Source organism: Labrus mixtus, chromosome 4, assembly GCF_963584025.1.
Source record: "Labrus mixtus chromosome 4, fLabMix1.1, whole genome shotgun sequence".
NCBI classification, from domain to species: domain Eukaryota; kingdom Metazoa; phylum Chordata; class Actinopteri; order Labriformes; family Labridae; genus Labrus; species Labrus mixtus.
The window spans coordinates 5,116,884-5,136,390 of NC_083615.1; the positions used below are offsets into that span (position 1 = coordinate 5,116,884).

Sequence of the window (19,507 nt, forward strand, 5' to 3'; positions counted from 1 at the left end):
TCTGGTGCGCCCCAAACATTTAATGCGAGTGCACATTGTCCTTTTAAATAAACAAACTAAACAAAAAAAATATTGTGGGAGGATAGGGCTTAAATTGAAGGGAAATGTAGGAACACAAGACCTAATTTTGAAAATGTCCTAGAAATGTGGGAACACAGGGCTGACCCCGTTTAATTTTTCGTACATTCCACTGACTTGTTCTCAACTTTTAGTAGTTTGAAGATCAATATTTGACAAAAATTTACACAAAAAGTTGACTTAGTTTCACCCACTGCATTGGAAGCACTGTTAGCCAACCTACTTACCCTCTTATTAAAGCATCATTGGATGTCTTAGCACGCTCTATAAATGACCTTTTAATGATAAAATTACTTTTTATCCAACGTATTCATGTTTGCTTGTCGTAAATCAGTGTTGAGCGTTGCACTCTTATTCTGTTGTGTAAAACCTTTTTTTAATTAGCATCCATGTGAGGTGACCTAGTCTGGAAATCAATACTAAAAAATTAAAACTGACACTAAAATCATTCTTTATGTTTGTAATTATTTAAAGTTCTTGATTGTGAATTCGAATTATTTAAATTTTTGGATCATTGGGAATATGCACAACAGCCACAGTGACAATTCATTCAAAATAAATCCTTTAATATCATCGACTGAATGTTAGACTAACTGTGTGGGCTCATATCATTTCCATCAAAGATATAAGCCCAAAATGACTCTTATTCTGTTGAAGGATTTGCAGCTGTAATCACAGGATGTGCTTTTATCCCAGTATGTGTGCTGTCACTGTGTCCAGCTGCATTATCACTTTGCAGTAGCACACAGACATCATCACTACAGTCCGTCACCACTTTTCAGATAATAAATTGAGATTGAGTTGTGCGATGTTAAAATATTTGTAATGGATTCTCCATTTGGCGAAGGTTAAAATAAAAGTGAATTTGCTCCACATAAGACCTGCTGGCAGTAAATTTATGAATTTGCCGAGTGGAGATGTCGTTGAGAGCTCCAGGAAGTGCAGGTGATGAGATGCTTCCGCAAATCTCAGCCCATATCGTTAAATCTAACGCTAAGTGAGCCTCAATTAAATGGGTCAAAGCCACGGTCTCAGGGGCAGAGATGTGAGTCAAGGATATCAGAAATCTCCTCCTGCACAGCTGATGGTTTTCTTGATGGTTGCAAGCAGAGGCAGGCGCCCGCCGCCTCTTTGAGTAATTTACTTCAATCCGAGGGGCTGTCACTCAAAAGACTGATAGTGAGGTAGATAAGAGAGTGCTTGTTGTAAAACTTTGACTTTCTCTGCCCTCTGCTTTCTTTTTTTCGTAAACCTTATCGTCCTTTTTTGCATATCTCTTAGATGTATCCAGCAGGATCTGCAGTAAAGGTTCATGCGCTATAAATACCCAACGTTCAAACCTGATGCTAATATAATCAGTTGTCAGGGAGGCTGAAACATGCAACACATCATACAAACTCTCTATCTCTCTCATACATATACAGCCTCGTGTATTTGGACCCTCTTACCCCTAAGGTTGCGTATGAAGTCATCGAGTCCCATTTTGCGCTGGGGTTTGATGTTGGGCGAGTACATGTCAGTGTTGAGGAGGACCACAGCGAAGGCCAGGATGAAGATGGTGTCCGGGTTGTGAAACTGCTGCACCACATCAGGATTACACATACAGTACCTCTGGCTGCGGAGAAAATAGGAATACAACAGAAATACGGTTTACGCGTGAGAAATTTGGTCGAATGGTACATTTCAATTTTCTTGTCAACCAACTACTGTAGACCAAAACATGTGATGTCGATGTCATCGGTAGCATAAAATTCTCATCTACAGCAGGCCGGTTCATACCTTTTTATTTAGAACAGAAAGATGTGAAACACAGATAACTGCCATTCATTGGATGTTGTCTGAATACACATAATGTTGCTAAACAGTTTGACACTCTTAAATGTCTACTATTACTAGTTGGGCTAAATAACCTATTGACAAAATAATGATCTTCTTATAATTCAGCAATGTTCTGATGAATTAACTGACAATTGCTCTGTATTGCTGTATCAGCGAGAGATGTAATGTCTCTTTTTGAAAGATATCCAAATAGTTATTATTATTCCTAATCCTTTTTTTCAACTCTATTTATTTCTATTAAATATTAAGGGGCTGGATTGAGGTCATTCTAGGGCCTGTTGGACCATCTGAATATATATCTGTAGTAATTTATTCTTCCCTTCTTTGTATGGATAGCATAAAAAAGTACGTATTTTGTGGATTTCCACACATTTTTTGTGTCATACAAAATCATTGCTAGCCATTTTTCTTTGATCGATTGAATGCTCTTGGACAAATCCTACTGTTTGGATCTACATTGACATCGTATCACCGAATCATGACAACAACCAATCTTACCAGATTTCGTTTTTTTAATCATTGTTAGGTAAGATTCATGTTCAGTGCATACAGAGCGACTGTCCATGGAAAAACAAGAATCAACTGAGATCACTAAAGGAATGTTTTACAGCTGGGCTGATGTTAAATCAAACACTGTTCATTGAGCATGCCCAGCTAAAACTAATGCAGTCTAATAGTCCTTAAATATTTATAATTTTACTTTTACTTAGCTTTATGGGCCATTTTTTGAGTGTTGGCTTGTGTTCTTGATTAATTGTAATGGTTCATACTAGGAAGAAATTCTTAATATTTACACTCCCATTACTATCAATGAGGAAAGCCTGAGTGTGAAATCACCCCTGCATCTTCAAACTCACAGAGCATAAACTTATGATTCACTCCCTGACTTTGTTATTGCTCCCAGTAGAACCCTGAAATCCAAAGATTTCCTCTGAGCTTGAACCATCCTATGTTTCAAAATGCCAACAGTGAGCTTTGAGGAAATCTTGGAACCACAGTTTGACACAAACTTTTGAAATCAAAATGGCAATACCCAGGATGGCCTTTAAAAAAAAGACGTGTTCCCTGCTGTGAGATTGAGGCATTCAGACTCATTTTTTAGGGCTGATATCACAAGAGGCAAGCTGCACAGATGTAGAATCGTATCTAGTAGATTGATGAATCTGAGACAGGCAGGGCACAAAAAAAAAAAACCTTTGAAAGGTCCGAAATTGTTCCGGTCTTGGTAAAGCGAACGCTGCACAGCCTACTTTGAAACAGTTGCTGCTGCATTTGGACCTGCTTTCTTCCATCCCTACCCACAGGCTTCACAACTCTCCCTTCCACCTCTCCTTCCCCCACAGCCCCCTCCCTATCTTTCTTACTGTCACTTATACTTACACAGTGGGCCATTCCAACAGTAGGAGGCTTTTATCTCTGCAGCCAGGCAGGATGCAGACATAGAGAGGGGCTGCTCTGCTCCAGAGGACTACGCACTTGTCAGAGCATATGCAAGCAAGAGGCCACATCTGAGACCTGGGCAACCAGAAAGCCTTTTCCCAAACTGCGCACAAGATCTAAGGCCAAAGAACTCGCAGGGAATCAATTGACAACAGCGCAGCTCAGTAACAACGCCTTTGTTCGAGAGAGAATAGATCCTGCTCGGCACAGTTGCTGCTGCAAATATATTATGCACATCCACATACATAGTGGAGACAAGCAGAGACACGCTGAGGCACAAATGAGCCCTTCTGATTTGCCAACTTGATGTAATTCTGCGGCAAATTCATCAAAGACCGAAAGCTAGGCATGATTTACCGTATGCATGAGTGTGTTAGTATGCAAATGGACATGTGCACAGATATGTGAGTGCATATGTGTGAATGTTTATGCACAGGGTGAGCACACAGCTGAGTGAATAAATAAAGCTCTGTGTGTGTGTGTGTGTGTGTGTGTGTGTGTGTGTGTGTGTGCTTCATTCACACATTCTGAAGCGTGGATTCCCGTCTTATGTAAGCAATGTATTTACACACGAGCTCACGGTCTCTTATCTTCATATCTGCATATGTAACATGCATGCCAGCTGGCACCAATACCGCTTCATATAAAAGAACTACTCATGACAAGAGTACGACATGCTTCAAAAAGATGACATAACTCCTGTTACGTAACAGATGTGGCAGTCGGATGTCTGGCCGTCCTGATAAAGCCAGCTCCTTTCTGACCTATACTCACAGCCACAGTTGCAGAAAAGCGTGGTCTGGGATCGTTGATGAATTTGTAATCTGCACCCGGGGGCTCAGCACGTATGATTGAGTGTGATGAGATTAACTGATGGCCGTGGTGGGTGTTCTGATTGGCCCTCGAATCAGAAGCCAAGAGGGGAAGTGTACTAACTGCTCTTCTCACCCCCCCCCCCACACACACCACTTCTGGCTTTAAGTGAGAACCAATTTCCTTAATGGACAGTGGTCTGATTATGGTCTATATTCCTTATACTGTCCTTAAACCAAATGAAATGATCAAAAACGCACAACAAAATGATCCCTCTGACAAGAATTAATCATGCATCCACAGCCTGCTATTTCTACTAAAACATATTAATGAGCCTCTAAGTAATATGCTCCTTTAATATAAAGAACATGGAAATGGAGTTCACTGAGGCGATCATGCAAACCCTGTCCAGCTGCTCTACACATTCAACAAAGAACCAAATGTATATCCAGTGTATGTGCCATTTATTCCAATCTTATAAATGAAAGCTGTTTAAAAATGAAACAATACATGAGCACTCTGTATTATATAGCTTTTATGATAGCTTGTGGCTCTAGCTTTAAGATCCTTAAACTACTGAAAGGACTGGCATGAAACTTTGTTTCATACATTTTTGTTTCCCTCCTGATGACCTATGGCCTCATAACACTGAAGATTCTGACTTTTCATCTGAATAAATGCTATTAGCCTCAGATGTACCTTTTGCTGTTTTTGTGTTGTGCTAATAAGTCAATGCAAGCACACGTTAAACTAAGATGGTATACTTTATTAACATTATACACCTCAACATAATGTTTTTTGTGAGTGTGTTAGCATTGTTGCTAGTTTCATTCTAGACTTGATTTTCATCTCCGGTGTGAAACAACGGGTTAACATTTCTGAGCCCCCCAAAAAAAGGGAACAACATTAGTAAAGTATTGATAAATGGGCAAGCATGTGTTGATTTTTTTTTTCTGGGATTTGCCAACCAAAAATAAAAAATGTGTTCTCCAGGCTGAAATATAAGTTTTTAACTTCAGACCAAAAAGCAGATATCAGCTCTGACAAACACAGACTATGTACTTAATGCATTAAGGCGTGGGCAGACAATACACATGCAGTACTTCTTCTATGGATTCCACTCCCCATTAAATTGAATTATTCTAGCACGTCAGTTCAATTCAGAGGCCTGGATAATGACTCCAAATGGGCAGTTGCTGATCTCATGCCCTGGTGGTGACATTGGTAGTAAGGGAAAGAGCAGCACATGGGCAGAGACCGTTTAAATGTACACTACAATTCAACCAATTACTCTCCAATAGAAAACAATGATGGTCGTTTTTATTGCATTTTTCAGCCCTGGGAGCATTCTTTGGATATTACCAGGACATCTCAAGGACAATGGCGGGGGGAAACCAGACCATTTGTAGCTCTCGTTTATCTGGCCACTACTGGTTTTTATTTTGCTCTTTTGTTTTGGCGAAAAATGCATCGTAAAAAACCTATTTCTGTCCAGGAGTTTGCAAGAGAAAAATCTAGATAGTCTACTAAAGGCATGAGGAGATGCAAGCTATGGTTGATTTCTCAGCCTCCTGCTGATATTTAAATGAGCCTTCACCAACAGATATGCCCATAACATTTTAGTGGCCGGAGGGCAGGAGTCTGCACTGACAAAATGAGAAGAAAACCAACTCAGGCTAAAACCTCATGAGCAGCAAACATGCACTTTTACATATTAATGTGTGATTTTGGAGGGAAATGGACACAGAACTGTCAGGCATGTACAAACACATTGCCTACATAGCCTTAAGACTTGGATGGAGAGTGTCGTCGCAGGGGAGAAAGTTATTAAATAGTGCATCTATTTCTGTCCCCATGGAACGCACACTGATTGCCTGCAGCTCGGATCTCCATTATGATTGGCTGACAATCAAACAACACTGAGTTTAGTCAAAGGTTACAGGCAATCAGTGTAATTTGTTAATGATACAAGGTTCTGGTTTCATCAGAGCATGCTGCAGTGAGCCTGCAACCTGTAAAACGCACACTGTCTATACAGTCAGCCTATTAGTATGCCATTCTGGTTGCTCTCTTACCACAGGGCTGCAGGAGGAGATTAGATTTTTTCTTTGCCTTGTGTTTGAATATGTGTCAGCTTTTTTGTTTTGCAAAGGCGGCTACAGGCGAAAGGTGTGTTCATTTGAAAAGAGTGCCCCTACCAGCAATGCTAAGTCATGTGACGGACTGCTACTATGTTAAAACCTATTAAAATGTGAAGCCAGAGCTTGTTTGTGCGGCACCGGTTGCGAGTGAGTTGACAGGCTCACCTAAAGGCTTCGATGAGTCTCTCCACTTTCTGTGCTTCCCCTTGTACACGAACATGAGCCTGGAACTTTCTCAGGGCTTCGTCCAGCTCCATGCCTGAAAAATCCATCTCGTCCACAACACAACTGTGAAGGGAAGAGACAGAGAGAGAGAGAGGGAGAGCAAAAAGAAGAGGATAAGTGAGATTGGGCCGAGTCGCAGAGTGTCATTTTAATGAGAAGGTGAGTGAGTGAGCGTGTGCAAGGGTGTGTTTTTTGCGCGTGTGCGCCAAACTATGAGTGCCAATGTGCTGATGGCAATTCTTGCTTTTACAGCCACACTTCAATTACAGAAGCACTGACATGGAGGATACGCGCAGAGATGACATGTTTGCATGCACACACACACACACACACACAGACGAGCTCTGATGACAGTGGAAGATAAGAGAAAGAGAGGGATGAGAGGGCAAGCTGATGATATGCAGAGTGTGTGTGCGTTGGGGCGGCAGGAGAAGAGGTACATGAAAGGCTGAGGACACTCTGTAGCAATGGGGGAAGTACATACGCAAGATTGTGAGTGTACGTTTTATGTTCATGTGCCGTATTTGTATCTGTGTGTCTAAATGCAAAAGGGTGTGTGTGTGTGTACGTGTGCGCGTGAGTGTGTGTTCAGTGCAGTGCAGTGACCTATTTCTACAGTCTCTGCAACAACCTCAGCAAAAAGCCTCTCTATCTGGGATCTCTGTCTACGCTGGATGGATGCATAAAGGGTGAGTGTGGGAGCATTAAGTAAATGCGTGTTTTCATGCTTCTGTTGCATTTATGCATGCAAGTGCTGCATGCCGAGTTTGTGTGTGTGTGTGTGTGTGTGTGTGTGTGTGTGTGTGTGTGTGTCTGTGTCACACGTATAAAATCACAGGTTATGTTTCAAAGCTAGTGAGTCTGAATTCATTACAGTCAGAGTTTGAAAAAAAGATGTATCTTTTGCCCTAAGAGCAACAAAGGTGCAAACAAAGGTGGCGTGCAAAGCTCTAGCAACAATCCAACAAACTAAATGCACTCATGAGGACAATGTGAGAAGATAGAAACAGTAAAGAGAGCCACAGGATGAACCTTGAGGTGAGATTATTTTGTAATTAACAGCTTTTGAAACAAATCTCTATTTAAAAGCCATTACAAAGGTTGCAGCAGATTTGTTATTATGATGTAAATAAACTGTTTTTTTTTTCAACAGCAATTTGCCACAAGGGATCGAATGTTCAATTCATGTGTCTACATGATGGACTTAAGTATTAGAGGAGAATTTTTCTTACATTGTCGACTCGTGAGCTGATTTTATTAAACAGTTCTTCACCAATTTTACTAATTAAGGTCAGTTTACTGTCATTAAAACTAAAAATCAGATTCTTAAAATGTCTTGAATGTCTTCAGTAGAACTGAAGGAAAAAAAGCCGATAAGTGACATTAGAGTCTTTTGTATCATCTCTTCGCTATCGAGGTTGAAGACTCACCTGTTTACAGCTGCCTTTCATAAAACAATTTTAATAAGATTTTAAATTTTAACTCAGCACTGTAACTTTTAACTCTTTTATATTTTTACTTTATTTATTTCAATTAATTTCATTTGAATTATTTTTATTTGAACATATTTTCAGATTTAATAATTTCAGTGATTTTTTTAATGTTCTATTTTAATGTTTCTTTTCTTTCCTCTGTCATGATGCTTTTGATGTCTTGTGTGAAGCACTTTGAACTGCCTTGTTGTTGAAATGTGCGACATAAATAAACTTGCCTTGCCTTCTCTTCCTGGGATATTATATGTTTACGATTGGAGGCCAGAGTCTAACGAAGACAAACTGCTGAGTTTGAATCCTGGGAAATATATATCCCTGCATTTTTTGAGAGCTTTGCTTAAAGTGTGACCTAAGAGTGAAGAACATTTGACTCTGTTGATTTGACTATGACTAATTAACCTCTGGACTTTATGGGAGAACAATATTAAAATGCAAGAATCCTACATTAATACATTATTTCTAACCGTTTTAAAAAAGACAACTTTAGCTCATATCTATGACCACCAAGGAAAAATCCATCCTCTGTTGAAGACCAATAGTTGCAGTCGACTTTAAAGGGTTTTGAGTTTATAGTCAGATTAATTGAAGGACTCTGATTTGTTCAAATGCAACAAAAGCTCAAACAAATGTCTATGTCTGCCCGTGCAACATGCATCAAACTATTTAAAAAACAACAACTGAGGACTCACTCTAGGACATCCCTGTTGAATTGCAGCTTGCTGTTCCCCAAAAACTCTCCAATCATCTGTCTGCTCAGGCCCTTCCTCTGCAGCAGGAAGTGAGCTACTCCGATGGCCGTGTCCGGGACGAAGCCCCGCGTGATCAGGAAGTGGATGCCTCTTTCGGGGTTCCTGTCCACATACGACCAAAAGCAGAAAAGTAGAAAGTGTCAGGAGTTAAGCGGCAAGTGCGTGCGTGATGTTCTGTTGTCCGTTGAAGCGGATAGGTGTGTGGGCTTGAGTGAGAAAGAAACTGCGTAACGACATGTTAAAGAGAATGGGTGCGTAATGTGTGTATTAGGGAGTGTAAGAAGCAGAAAGAGACAGGAAGGGTGCACTCATGCGCAAAAGCTGTTAACCCTGGACTTCTGGATCAGCCCCGCTGTCACTGATGCATAAGACTTAATTTACTTTAATTTGTATTAACTAATCATAAGTGCAGTCCAACCGTGGGGGTCTATTTATAGAACCTGAGACTCTTTGTTCATGACCTCCTTCACTGGCTTTTCTCCTCAACTGCATTTTCCCTCTTTTTTTCTACCATGGTCGCTTCTTCCCTTTTTCATCCCTCTGCCCCCCTTTCCGTCATTTTTTTTTTTCTTATTGACATCACAACATCACAAGATGCCAGGGAAGAGACGGCTCCTCCCAACAATTACAAACACTAATGAGCAGCTGCTTAGAGCACTTTTGCCGGCCTGTGGGAGATTTGTTCGACACAAACAGCACTAAGTGTACTTTGGACCCTGAGCCAGAGGGTGCAGAGATATTTTGTGATTTCTCTCCGCACGCCAGTTTGCATGTTTGTGAATGTGTATGTGTGTCGATGTCCTACTCACACATTAAAGAGATTGAGTCCTATGCGGTACAGGCGTTTGCGGTGTGTGTCCGTGGACAGGGTCGGGGATCTGCAGGAGGCCGGATCCTGGCAGCGGTCCCTCGGCAGAGACACGACCAGGGCCTGCAGGGCCTCGGGGCTGGGTCCCCCGGGGATTTGCTGAGGGTGAGTGTAGTGGTACTGCTGGTACTGGGTGTAGATCTGAGCAGGCTGCTGGTTGGACTGTGCTGAGGTGGTGATAGAGGTGGAGGTAGAGGTGCACGTCGAGGTAGAGCCCATCCTGTCTGAGCAGAACTCTCCCTCGAATCCCCCTCCTCCGCCTGAAGCCGGCACAGCTGACCCCCTCCTGGAACTCAGATCAGCCATCTCCAGTTCCTCACTGGGCGGAGGCGCCGGGAACTCTGGCTCCTCTAACAGGCTGTCTCCTCCACCGGCCATCCCGCTCACAGAAGTCTTCCTGCTGCCGGGCTGCCCTCCGCCAGCGTTGCCGAGCGAAGTGGTGGTTGTGGTGGTGGCGGAGGAAATGGTGTAGGAACTATTGCTGTCGATATGAACGGTGACATCCCTAAAGGCCATGAGCAGTGAGCTGGCACTGCGGGGCAGACAGGCACTCTCAGCAGCTGCACGGAGAGCCCCAGGATCCATCAGCAGCCCCTTGCTCTCTCCACCCTCTGACAAGCTCCAACCACGAAGAGCATCATCAATCGACTGTGCCAAGGAGTGAAGCTGGAGATAAAATAATTATTTAAAAAAAAAGTTAAAAAGAAATGATTTAATCAGGTCAAGAGAAACGATTCATGTGTGGATACGTCTCTGATACCAGAGGGGATGCTAATTAATGCCTATCTGCAAGACTAGAGGAAATAGACAGTGATGATGCCTTCTATGTCATTCAGAAGAAACTGCCTACCAAGCCAGTGAGGCCAGTATATGAATAGTTGTCTCATACGATATAATGTAGATAAAAGGCAGAGTCATGACTAACTCTTTCTTGAGGGAGAGCAAAACGCGTGGAAACACATCAACTATCCTCAAACTCTTTAGCTTTTTTTTTTTTTTTTAATTTGAATGCAAGATCTGCGCTAAGCCGTCTTCTCACAAACACCAAATACATTCAATCGCTTTTCAGACTTTAAACAATGGCAAAGCAAAGCAAAGGAAACGAAGGTCATATTCAGAGCATGTCTTTTATCTTCAATGGAGGCCAAGAAAAGATGGTCATCCCTCCCAGAAGCTAAATCATGGCCACAGCTGATGAGTCCTTAGATTGGATGATATAACGTGTTGACGACGATCCCGGATGAAATGTCAGAGTATCACACAAGTCATGAAGATGCATCATGTGTGGTTATACAAAATTGTATCGCAATCTATTGCGGATATGGGCGGCTGTGACTCAGTTGGTAGAGTCGTCGCCTCTCAACCGGAAGGTCGAGGGTTTGATCCCCAGCTGAGCAACATGTCCGACGTGTCCTTAGGCAAGACACTTAACCCTGCATTGCTCCTGCTGCTTCGTGGCGGTGTATGAATAGATTAGTGTTGTACTCACTGTCTGATGTACGTCGCTTTGGATAAAAGCGTCTGCTAAGTGAATTGTAGAATTGTAGAATTTGTGCTGCTGATGTACAAGCAAATTCAAGGAATCAACAAAATCTTAAAGATTTCTGGGCATTATGAGTTTCCAAAGGAACTCTATCAGTAATCCATCAGAATAATGCAACGCATTAGTAGTTGAAATATGGTTTCCTGCACTTGTGCTAGCCAAATATTTTTGCTTGTTTGACGGTCAACATCAAACCGTTCTTTCCCTTAGAAGATGTTGAAGTCCTGGGCCAACCAACTAACACTACTAATCCTGGAAAAGTGGAATAAGTAAGTCAAGATGGATCACTTTTTTTTTTTTTCTTAAAGATTGGCATCCCCAATATTAAGCTTGCGTGGACTGTAACATGAAACATAATCACTCACTTGTTCAGAGAAGCAGTCCTCAAGCTGTGTGAGTGTTTGTCCTGGGTTTTGAGGTGGAGCCGGGCCCGGGGCAGGAGAGGGACCCGCTGTGGGGGCCGAAGCAGGAGAAGGAGGCAGGGAGGTGGAGCGACAGGGAGGTGGAGGAGGAGTTTTGGAGCGTAAGGGTATCTGTCCTCCTCCCGGATGCAGACTGTAACTGTGTCTCTGGGCTGCGTTCCTGTTCCGTCCTGAAGGGCTGGGGTGGCGCAGGGAGATCCGACGGGGCAGTTTGCTTTCCGACAGAGAGTTGCGGATCTTCTGGAAGTTTTTGCTGAGCTGGTACTGACGGAAGGCCGTTTGAATGCGACGCGCTGCCCGCCGTGCTATGAGATGGCCTCCATACTTCTGCTCCAGATCCTCTATCTGGGGACGAGAAGAGAGTAAAGGGGAGCGAGTTTAAACATCAAACATGTTTACAGGGCTCTGTAACTCACTGATGACACTGTGAGGGAGATATTGCAAAGCAGAGCAGCAACAGAAAAATATTTATTCATCCATCTGCAGGAAAACATATTGCAATTCTGTACTCATGAGATACACACTCGCATCCTTATTTTCAGCAGTATTTTTCTTACTTTGTGTCCGTTTATTTTAAACCAGTGAGGTTTTATGGTTTAGGAGCCAAAGTAAACATCATCTATCATCATTGGGTCGCTAATGCTGTCTGAAAGGCCGTGGGAGGCAGGATGGATGGGCTGTGACAAAGGTGCTGTAAAGAAAAATGAACCGAAAAGAGAACACCTGCACTGGCATGTTTCCGTTGCGTTCGCTGGACCAAAAAAATCTCTGCTTTCTCCCAATAAATGTTTTTACCATCCATATCTCCAGAAAAAAGAGGGAGACGGAGGAGGAAGAGGAGGAGGGAGGAGGAGGGGACGTGGGCGGCAGGGGGAAGAAGAAGAAGAGACAGAGAGGGAGAAAAAAGGAGGACAGCCACACATGTCCCTGGGAGTGTGTCTGCACGCCGCACACACACACACACACACACACACACACACACACACACACACACACACACTTAAAGACACAGAGAGCGACACTCTCATAACACACTCGCACTGCAGCATCAGAAGCCGTAGCAACCGCAGACCCCTCAGCAGTTTGGTTTGAGAAATAAAGACATCGCCAGCCGCCAGAAGCAGTTATTAGCTGTTACCATGACAACCTAGCATCTTTCATGTTCCTGTCGCTGTGGCGGTGGAATCGCTGGTGTTCTTTTTCATGCCAACACGGACATAAATAGATCTGAATGGGACTTTTTTTTTTTTTTTTGTGTCACGCAAGACACAATGTCAAATGATCTTTCACACACTTCCTCATGCTTTAAACAGGTGGAGGAGGAAGCTTGGCCTGTTTGGACGCTGTTTACAGACCCACACAAACACAAATAAACAAACAAACTTGGGGGAAAAAAAAGAGCATACCTGTTTGTTTTTATTCTCCAGGCTGATCTCATACTCGCTGGGCCCCTCTCTCTTGGTCCCCTCCACCTCCTGTCCACCACCAGAGGACGTTCCATCCTCCAGGCTCAGCATCTGTCCGCTGCGACAGAAATAACAACATAAAGCTATCAGTCCTCCCTCATGACCTTCAGAGCTCCGCTGTTATCACTGCGGTAGGTCATCCACGATGCCGGGTGTGAGGAGGTTCAGCAGGTGGAGAGTGTGCTGTGTGGCCACGGTGGCTCGGGGCCAGGATGACTGAGTTTATGTGTCCGCTCCTGTTTGCTCAGATCTGTGGCTCCACTGCAGGTTACAGGAGGGTAACTTTAGACATGCGACTAGGACAAAAATACATTTCTTTCCTTCGCACAAATAATCCTTTATTTGTTTTTTTATGGTGTTTTCTAAATTTTTGAATTGAAGCAGTTGATATTGTGAGGCTACAGGCCTGAGGCTAAACGAAGGTAAACAAACTAACAAAGCTAAACACAGGAAACAAAGCAGAAGGAGACAGCAAAAATAAAATCAATGAATCTTAAAACAATTTCCATTAATTTAAAAATCTAATTGATTGTCTTCAACCTTTTGTTGTCATTTTTTTTTGGGGGGGGGGGGTATCTTATGGTTGTTTTGCTTGCAAATCTCCTTGTGCTTCCTCATCACAGGTCAAAGAGTCAGTGTTTCTTTTCAGGCTGATTCTTTTCAGACTGATTCATTCTCATACGTTTTAAAGAGCGGTGCAGAATTTGACAAAAATAAGAGGAGGGGAAAGTCTGAAAATCTCACATGCTTATGCACAGCTTTCATTTTGTTTCTATTCTACCTGGATGATCAGTTTGTGACATTTCAAATGTATCTTCTGATCCGCGGGCTTGCAAACAATTAAATGACCTTTTTGCTACTAATCATTTAAGGCTTATTTCTGTGAGCGCTAAATATTTCTGACTCTTTGATTGATCACCAGTTTGTGCCTCACTGACTGTGGTGTAGTGTTGCAAAAACACAAGAAACAGAAGTCTCTCAAGTTCGCTCTCAAAAAAGCTGAGCACAGAATCCTCAGTGCATGACCTAATCCACCTATGAGCATTTATTCATCTGAGAAATGTGTATTTTTCTTAATTATTACATGTTTTTGTTCTCAGTCTTAAAATAATTTCAACTCAGTTTGTCAGGCAGATTTTTTTAAAAGCTCCAGCAACTACCAAAAAAAAAGCACAATGTTGCAATTAGTGGTTAAATGTTGTTTGTGAGTGTCTCATCATATAGACTTTTATTTTATTTATTTATTTGGGGGGGGGGGGGTTATTAGATATCAGCATAGCAATGTGCAAACATAGTTAAAGATTTCCATTTTCTTGTTTTTTTGGTTATATCCTTAAAATCAAAAAGTAGGGGACTAAACAACTGCGATTCCACAGATTTTTAATCAACAATGATTTCTGTTTAGCATGGAAGCAAAAGCAAAACACACACATTTATTTAATCCAGCCTCAGAACTCAACTAAGTGGACTATAAAGGCTGTCTCTGCTGGTAGAGTGCCCTATCTTCCCTCTAATCCCAGCTCCTGTCGACAGATGGAACAATGTTCTTTTATGTGACAGTATTATTCAAATCATGTAAGGTCTACCAAGGCGAATTACAGCCATGACACAGCAGAATGGAACATTTTTTTAACTTATTTTAGTCTGTTAATTTTAGTACGACTAAGAGGAAACATAGTAGATGAAAACGTCATGTCATCGCACTAAATATACAGCACCTTTTGCCAAACCGGACTGATGTAAGCACTAGGGTATGATCACAGCCTAAGAGGTTTTATATGGGTTGCAATTATGAGTGTGTGTGTGTGTGTGTGTGTGTGTGTGTGTGTGTGTGTGTGTGTGTGTGTGTGTGTGTGCATGACAGTGTGTGCTGTTGTAATCTTTCTTCCACCATGATAATGCTTACTCTAATAATTTTAACACAAAGTGGACCAGGGCTAAACAGGACTGGGAATTATAAAAAGCCTGCTCATGGTTAAATAATGAGTGCATCACTAAAGGTTCCACTTTTTTTCTTTGATTGCTGTGAAAGCAAATATCTTTTTTTATAGTCCCCAGCTATAAAATAGGGACAGGGTCTGGTCATAACTTTAAAGGAGATAAAGGGAGAGAAATGCAGAGAGAGAGAGAGAGAGAGAGAGAGAGAGACGAATGAAACCAAAGGAAATACTGAGATTAAAAAAAAAAAAAAAACTGAGCGAGGAAACAGGAAGAAATTGTGTGTGCATGCTGGAGGCGGTCTCTATCAAAAACTCTATTAAAACACTGCGCTGCATCAGAATACATTAGAGCACATTAGAATACATTAGAGGATTTAAAAGTAAGAGTTGAGCTATTAATGCATCTGGACAGCAAAAGCCTCTGTAATGATATGGGCGCTATACACACACTCTCACCCGTACACATAGCAGCACATGCTCAGTGCTCCGCCTGCTGGAGTGACGTCATGGAGGAAGAGAAATGAGCATCTGTCAAATTGTATCTCTCAAGGTCCCTCAGAGACTTACAGTACTGCACAGCCAGGGGAGAAACACACAAAACACACACACCACGGCTGAGTGTAGAAAAAGGCACACACCGGGATAGGCTAGAGGCGGATCTCATGACGTCTCCAGGGAGCTCTGTGTGTGCCTGGATGCATTGGGACAGTTAGCGTGCAGAGGTGGTGCAGGTTTGGCAGCCACCAGGCATACAAGGGCTTCATGTGATGATTATAATGAGCTTTAGCTGCGTCGCACCGCTTCTCTATACATCTCATCATCATCTCAGGTGGGCATCCACCGCCGCTACTGCTGCTGTGCCATTAGCCTATCCAATCAGGGCCATGTGGGTGTGAATGATCAGTCATCAGATCAGAGAGAAGAGAGAGCGATTTCCAGACAGGCAGATGGTGATATTCGTTAAAAAACAGCATGAGAGTCAGAGATGAAATAGGGAGGGCTGAGACGAGAAATAATTGCGGAGGGGTGATTATAGAAGAAAAGGCGAGGCCTCCAGTTGACAAATATAAAAGCAGCGATGCATACAGATGTAGACAACCCACTACGGAGAGAGATAGAATTTTAGACTCTAGAGTATGGAGTCGGGAGGTCAAACAGTAGTCATGAGAAGAATCAGATTTTCAAGGAGTACAGCACTGATTTACACACATAAAATATGAACAAACTCATATGACAAATAGACGTCCTTCCCACGCAGGAACAGACGGCTCGAGTGGCTACAGAAGATCTTCAAAGTTAGATTCTTCTGGTTACTATGGTAGTTCATGATGTCATCACTGGGTTGCCATGGGTAATTTTACAGAGGCAATATCCTCTCAAACCCCCATCTCCATAACACCCCCTGCCCCCACTCATTCTCTCTACGAGTAACCCTGGAGGCTCTTAGATCTATATATTTGTCACAGAGCATTTAGCCACAGGCTCCGATAACGTTCACAACAACACAAACTCAAACAGTGCTGGGAACACACAAGTGTAGACATGACTCAGTTCACTGATGCACATGTAGGCCCAACAGTCACTTGTTTTCTCGAGAAAGTTAGTCACTCTCCCCCGTAACCTGGAGAAATACTGTTTCGGCATCTCATTATCTTGAGACAACAGCGCTAGTTTTCTTTTGACAACAGAATCATTTTCTTGCAGTCTAGAAGACAAAACAAGACCACAACATAGGCAAGACGGCATGCTATGCTTCCATTGGCCACACCAGTGAGGTGAGTTAAACCTATTTCTTTGATTGTTTTATGCTTTGGGCGACTCTGGGGACAGGAAATCAGTCGCAATATTTTAATACAATTTGAGCTTGACATTTTGAAATTTTATTAAAACTCCTATTTATTGTGTTTTTATTGTGCTGCATTCTATATGTTATTTTACTTGTTGTTTTTACATTGTGTTTTTTACACTTGTCCAGCACTTTGGTCAGTCAAGGTTGTTTTAAATGTGCTATAGAAATAAAGATTGATTGTTTGTTTGTTTGAATCTCAAGGAAAAAAAGTAAAGAGTACTTGATATCAATGAAAAACATAATGAATCAAATGTTGGGGTGCATGTCTGCTTAGTGCTCCCTCTAATGTAATTTCCATTTAATCACTTTTGCCACCTCTCCTTTCACTTTTTTTTTTTTTTTTTTTACAATTCCCCTACAGGACAAGCGTGTGTGGTTTATTTGTCTCATCACTAAACCTAATCAAAACCCTCAATTGTCACATTTATATTTATATTTCCCCAAAAAGTTATTTGTCCCAACCTGTCAAATATGAATTTTTATAAATCAATTATTTGGGGCCATTTAGATCCAAATCACTACAAAAGTTATGCCACGATGGCACTTTAAATAAAAAGCATGCCTAGGCAGTACTTTTTGTGATATTATTTAAAGAGACTTAGTATTAACTTAATCCACTGTAAGATAATACTCTGCAGCATGGGAAAACTTCCTTTTAATAGGCAGAAACTTCTGCCATGAACGTGCATTGAAAATATTTGTTTTGAGAGTGACCTCTGTTAGCAATAGCAAACCTTGTCCTCTCCAAACACAAGTAGCAGAGGTCCAGCTGTAACAACAGCACACTTTGGGAGCAGTGTAGGGGCAAAAACCTGCAGGGCAAAATGTGGTAGCTGTCTTACCCAGATGAGCCGCTGGTGTCGGCCTCTGGATGTTCAGGGGCGGGGCAGCAGAATTGATGCAGCACAGTCTCGCTCCTGTAGAAGGACAGACAAATAGAGGAGAGGAGGTAAGCAAAGGGGGCAGGAGGGAGGGGAGGGGAGGAGGACAGAACTGGCAGGATAGTATGTCACTCAGCTGTTATTGGCTGCTGATGATTAAGTTTTGCCTTGTTTCCATATTCCTCCCTATGATTACTATTAGTCCAACATCCTAAAAGATCCTGAAGAGCCTCTCATTAGACCCTTCTGGATTATTTTCTACTGCTTCTGTTTACAATATGGCACTGATCCCGGGGTAAATACCCTATGTAGGTCAACACAAGGCTGAGAACGCTCAGACAAGACGAGTAAGTGTGAGTATTTATATGCTTGTGTGTGTCCGGATGTTTACGCCTCCTCCTTCCAGATTCATCAGATTTGTGGTGATTTAGCAGAATTCCCAAAACCTAATCTGGACAGATGGTTACTCAAGCGCTGCTTTTCTGCTCTTTCTCCTCTGAAGTTCGCCACGCTCATTTCTCTCTCATACATTTTACATTTACATTCATATTTTAGGTGGTTTGCTGGCGTTTTTATTCTGAGCAATTTGGACAGAAAAGAACAAAGAAATGGGAACGTTGGAGCTAAAGTTGTTCTATAGAAACCTTTGGACCTTCTGGATGCAGGATTACTACCAGAGACATGAAAAATGAGTGTGTATGTGACTTTAAGATGTTCTCTCTTTAAGAGACTTGGGCGTGGGTCACCTCAGGTCCTTCAACAATGAGCCGAGAGCATTCAGTTGACAGTAAATTTCTTGGCTACGCTACAGTTAGTCTACCGACTCGGGCTCAGCATATTGCTCGTGACAAAGACCCACAGTGACAGGCAGTCAGAGTCAGTGCAAGACTCGGCATGACAGTCCGAGCTATAAAAAGCTACCTTTTCACAGCGACTTCTACGGACTTTCAACGCCAACGATTAAAAAAAAAAAAAAGAAAAAAAAAAACATCTCTGATCCACACTTCTCAATGTCGGTTTCTATGAATAATACTGCTCAATATGTTATAACTCCTACACCTCACACACACACACACACACACACACACACACACACACACACACACACACACACACACACAAACAAACCTACTGTACATATTCGAGCATTGAGCCTATTTACAGTCCTGACTTAATTGACTGTATTTACATGTTCCTTCAGTATAAGCATTTGGCTTCAAAATCAATTATGTTACAAATAAATAAATATATTTTTTAATACACTTAAATCACCACCTAAAATCAGTTGCTCCACTTCAATGAGATAATTTTTTACGTAAGCACGCAATACACAACCAGACTACAGGTAAAAATACATATTATTTAATTTACAGCGTGATATCATTTTACATTTCGTTACTCCATCAACCCTTCAATTTAACCATTAAGACACTTGATTTCCAAATAAATGAGTATCTTGTGTAAGATTAATTTAATTTAATTTTCTTTGACCTGTAGTTTATGTGACGTCGTCTTCTTAATGTCTTTTCTTACTGGTTTTACAATTTTTATCTTCTTTTACTTCTTACTGTTCTTTTATTTATGCTCTTATCTTAACTCCTCTTGTGTTTTAACTTGGTCATTTCTTATCTTACTTTGTCTATTTATGTTTCATATTTATATTTACTTTTTATTTTTATTAATATTATAGTTTTATTTTTATCCTTTAACCACTTGTTTCTATTTCTTTTACTGCTCTTACCTTCTTATTGCTGTTCTCT

General features: G+C 41.7%; 1 protein-coding gene across 2 annotated transcripts in view; it reads right to left on the minus strand.

Annotated features, from left to right (window-relative positions):
- The window catches only part of iqsec3b (IQ motif and Sec7 domain ArfGEF 3b), a 30,924-nt gene that overhangs the window by 6,549 nt on the left and 4,868 nt on the right, over positions 1-19,507 (minus strand). For both annotated transcript variants that reach the window (XM_061035277.1, XM_061035278.1), the window contains exons 2-8: positions 17,709-17,783; positions 13,018-13,135; positions 11,555-11,956; positions 9,588-10,312; positions 8,719-8,880; positions 6,477-6,599; positions 1,527-1,693 (exon numbers count right to left, since the gene is read on the minus strand). In XM_061035277.1, the coding sequence (XP_060891260.1) occupies positions 1,527-1,693; positions 6,477-6,599; positions 8,719-8,880; positions 9,588-10,312; positions 11,555-11,956; positions 13,018-13,135; positions 17,709-17,783 (1,772 nt within the window). The remainder of the gene's footprint in view (positions 1-1,526; positions 1,694-6,476; positions 6,600-8,718; positions 8,881-9,587; positions 10,313-11,554; positions 11,957-13,017; positions 13,136-17,708; positions 17,784-19,507) is intronic.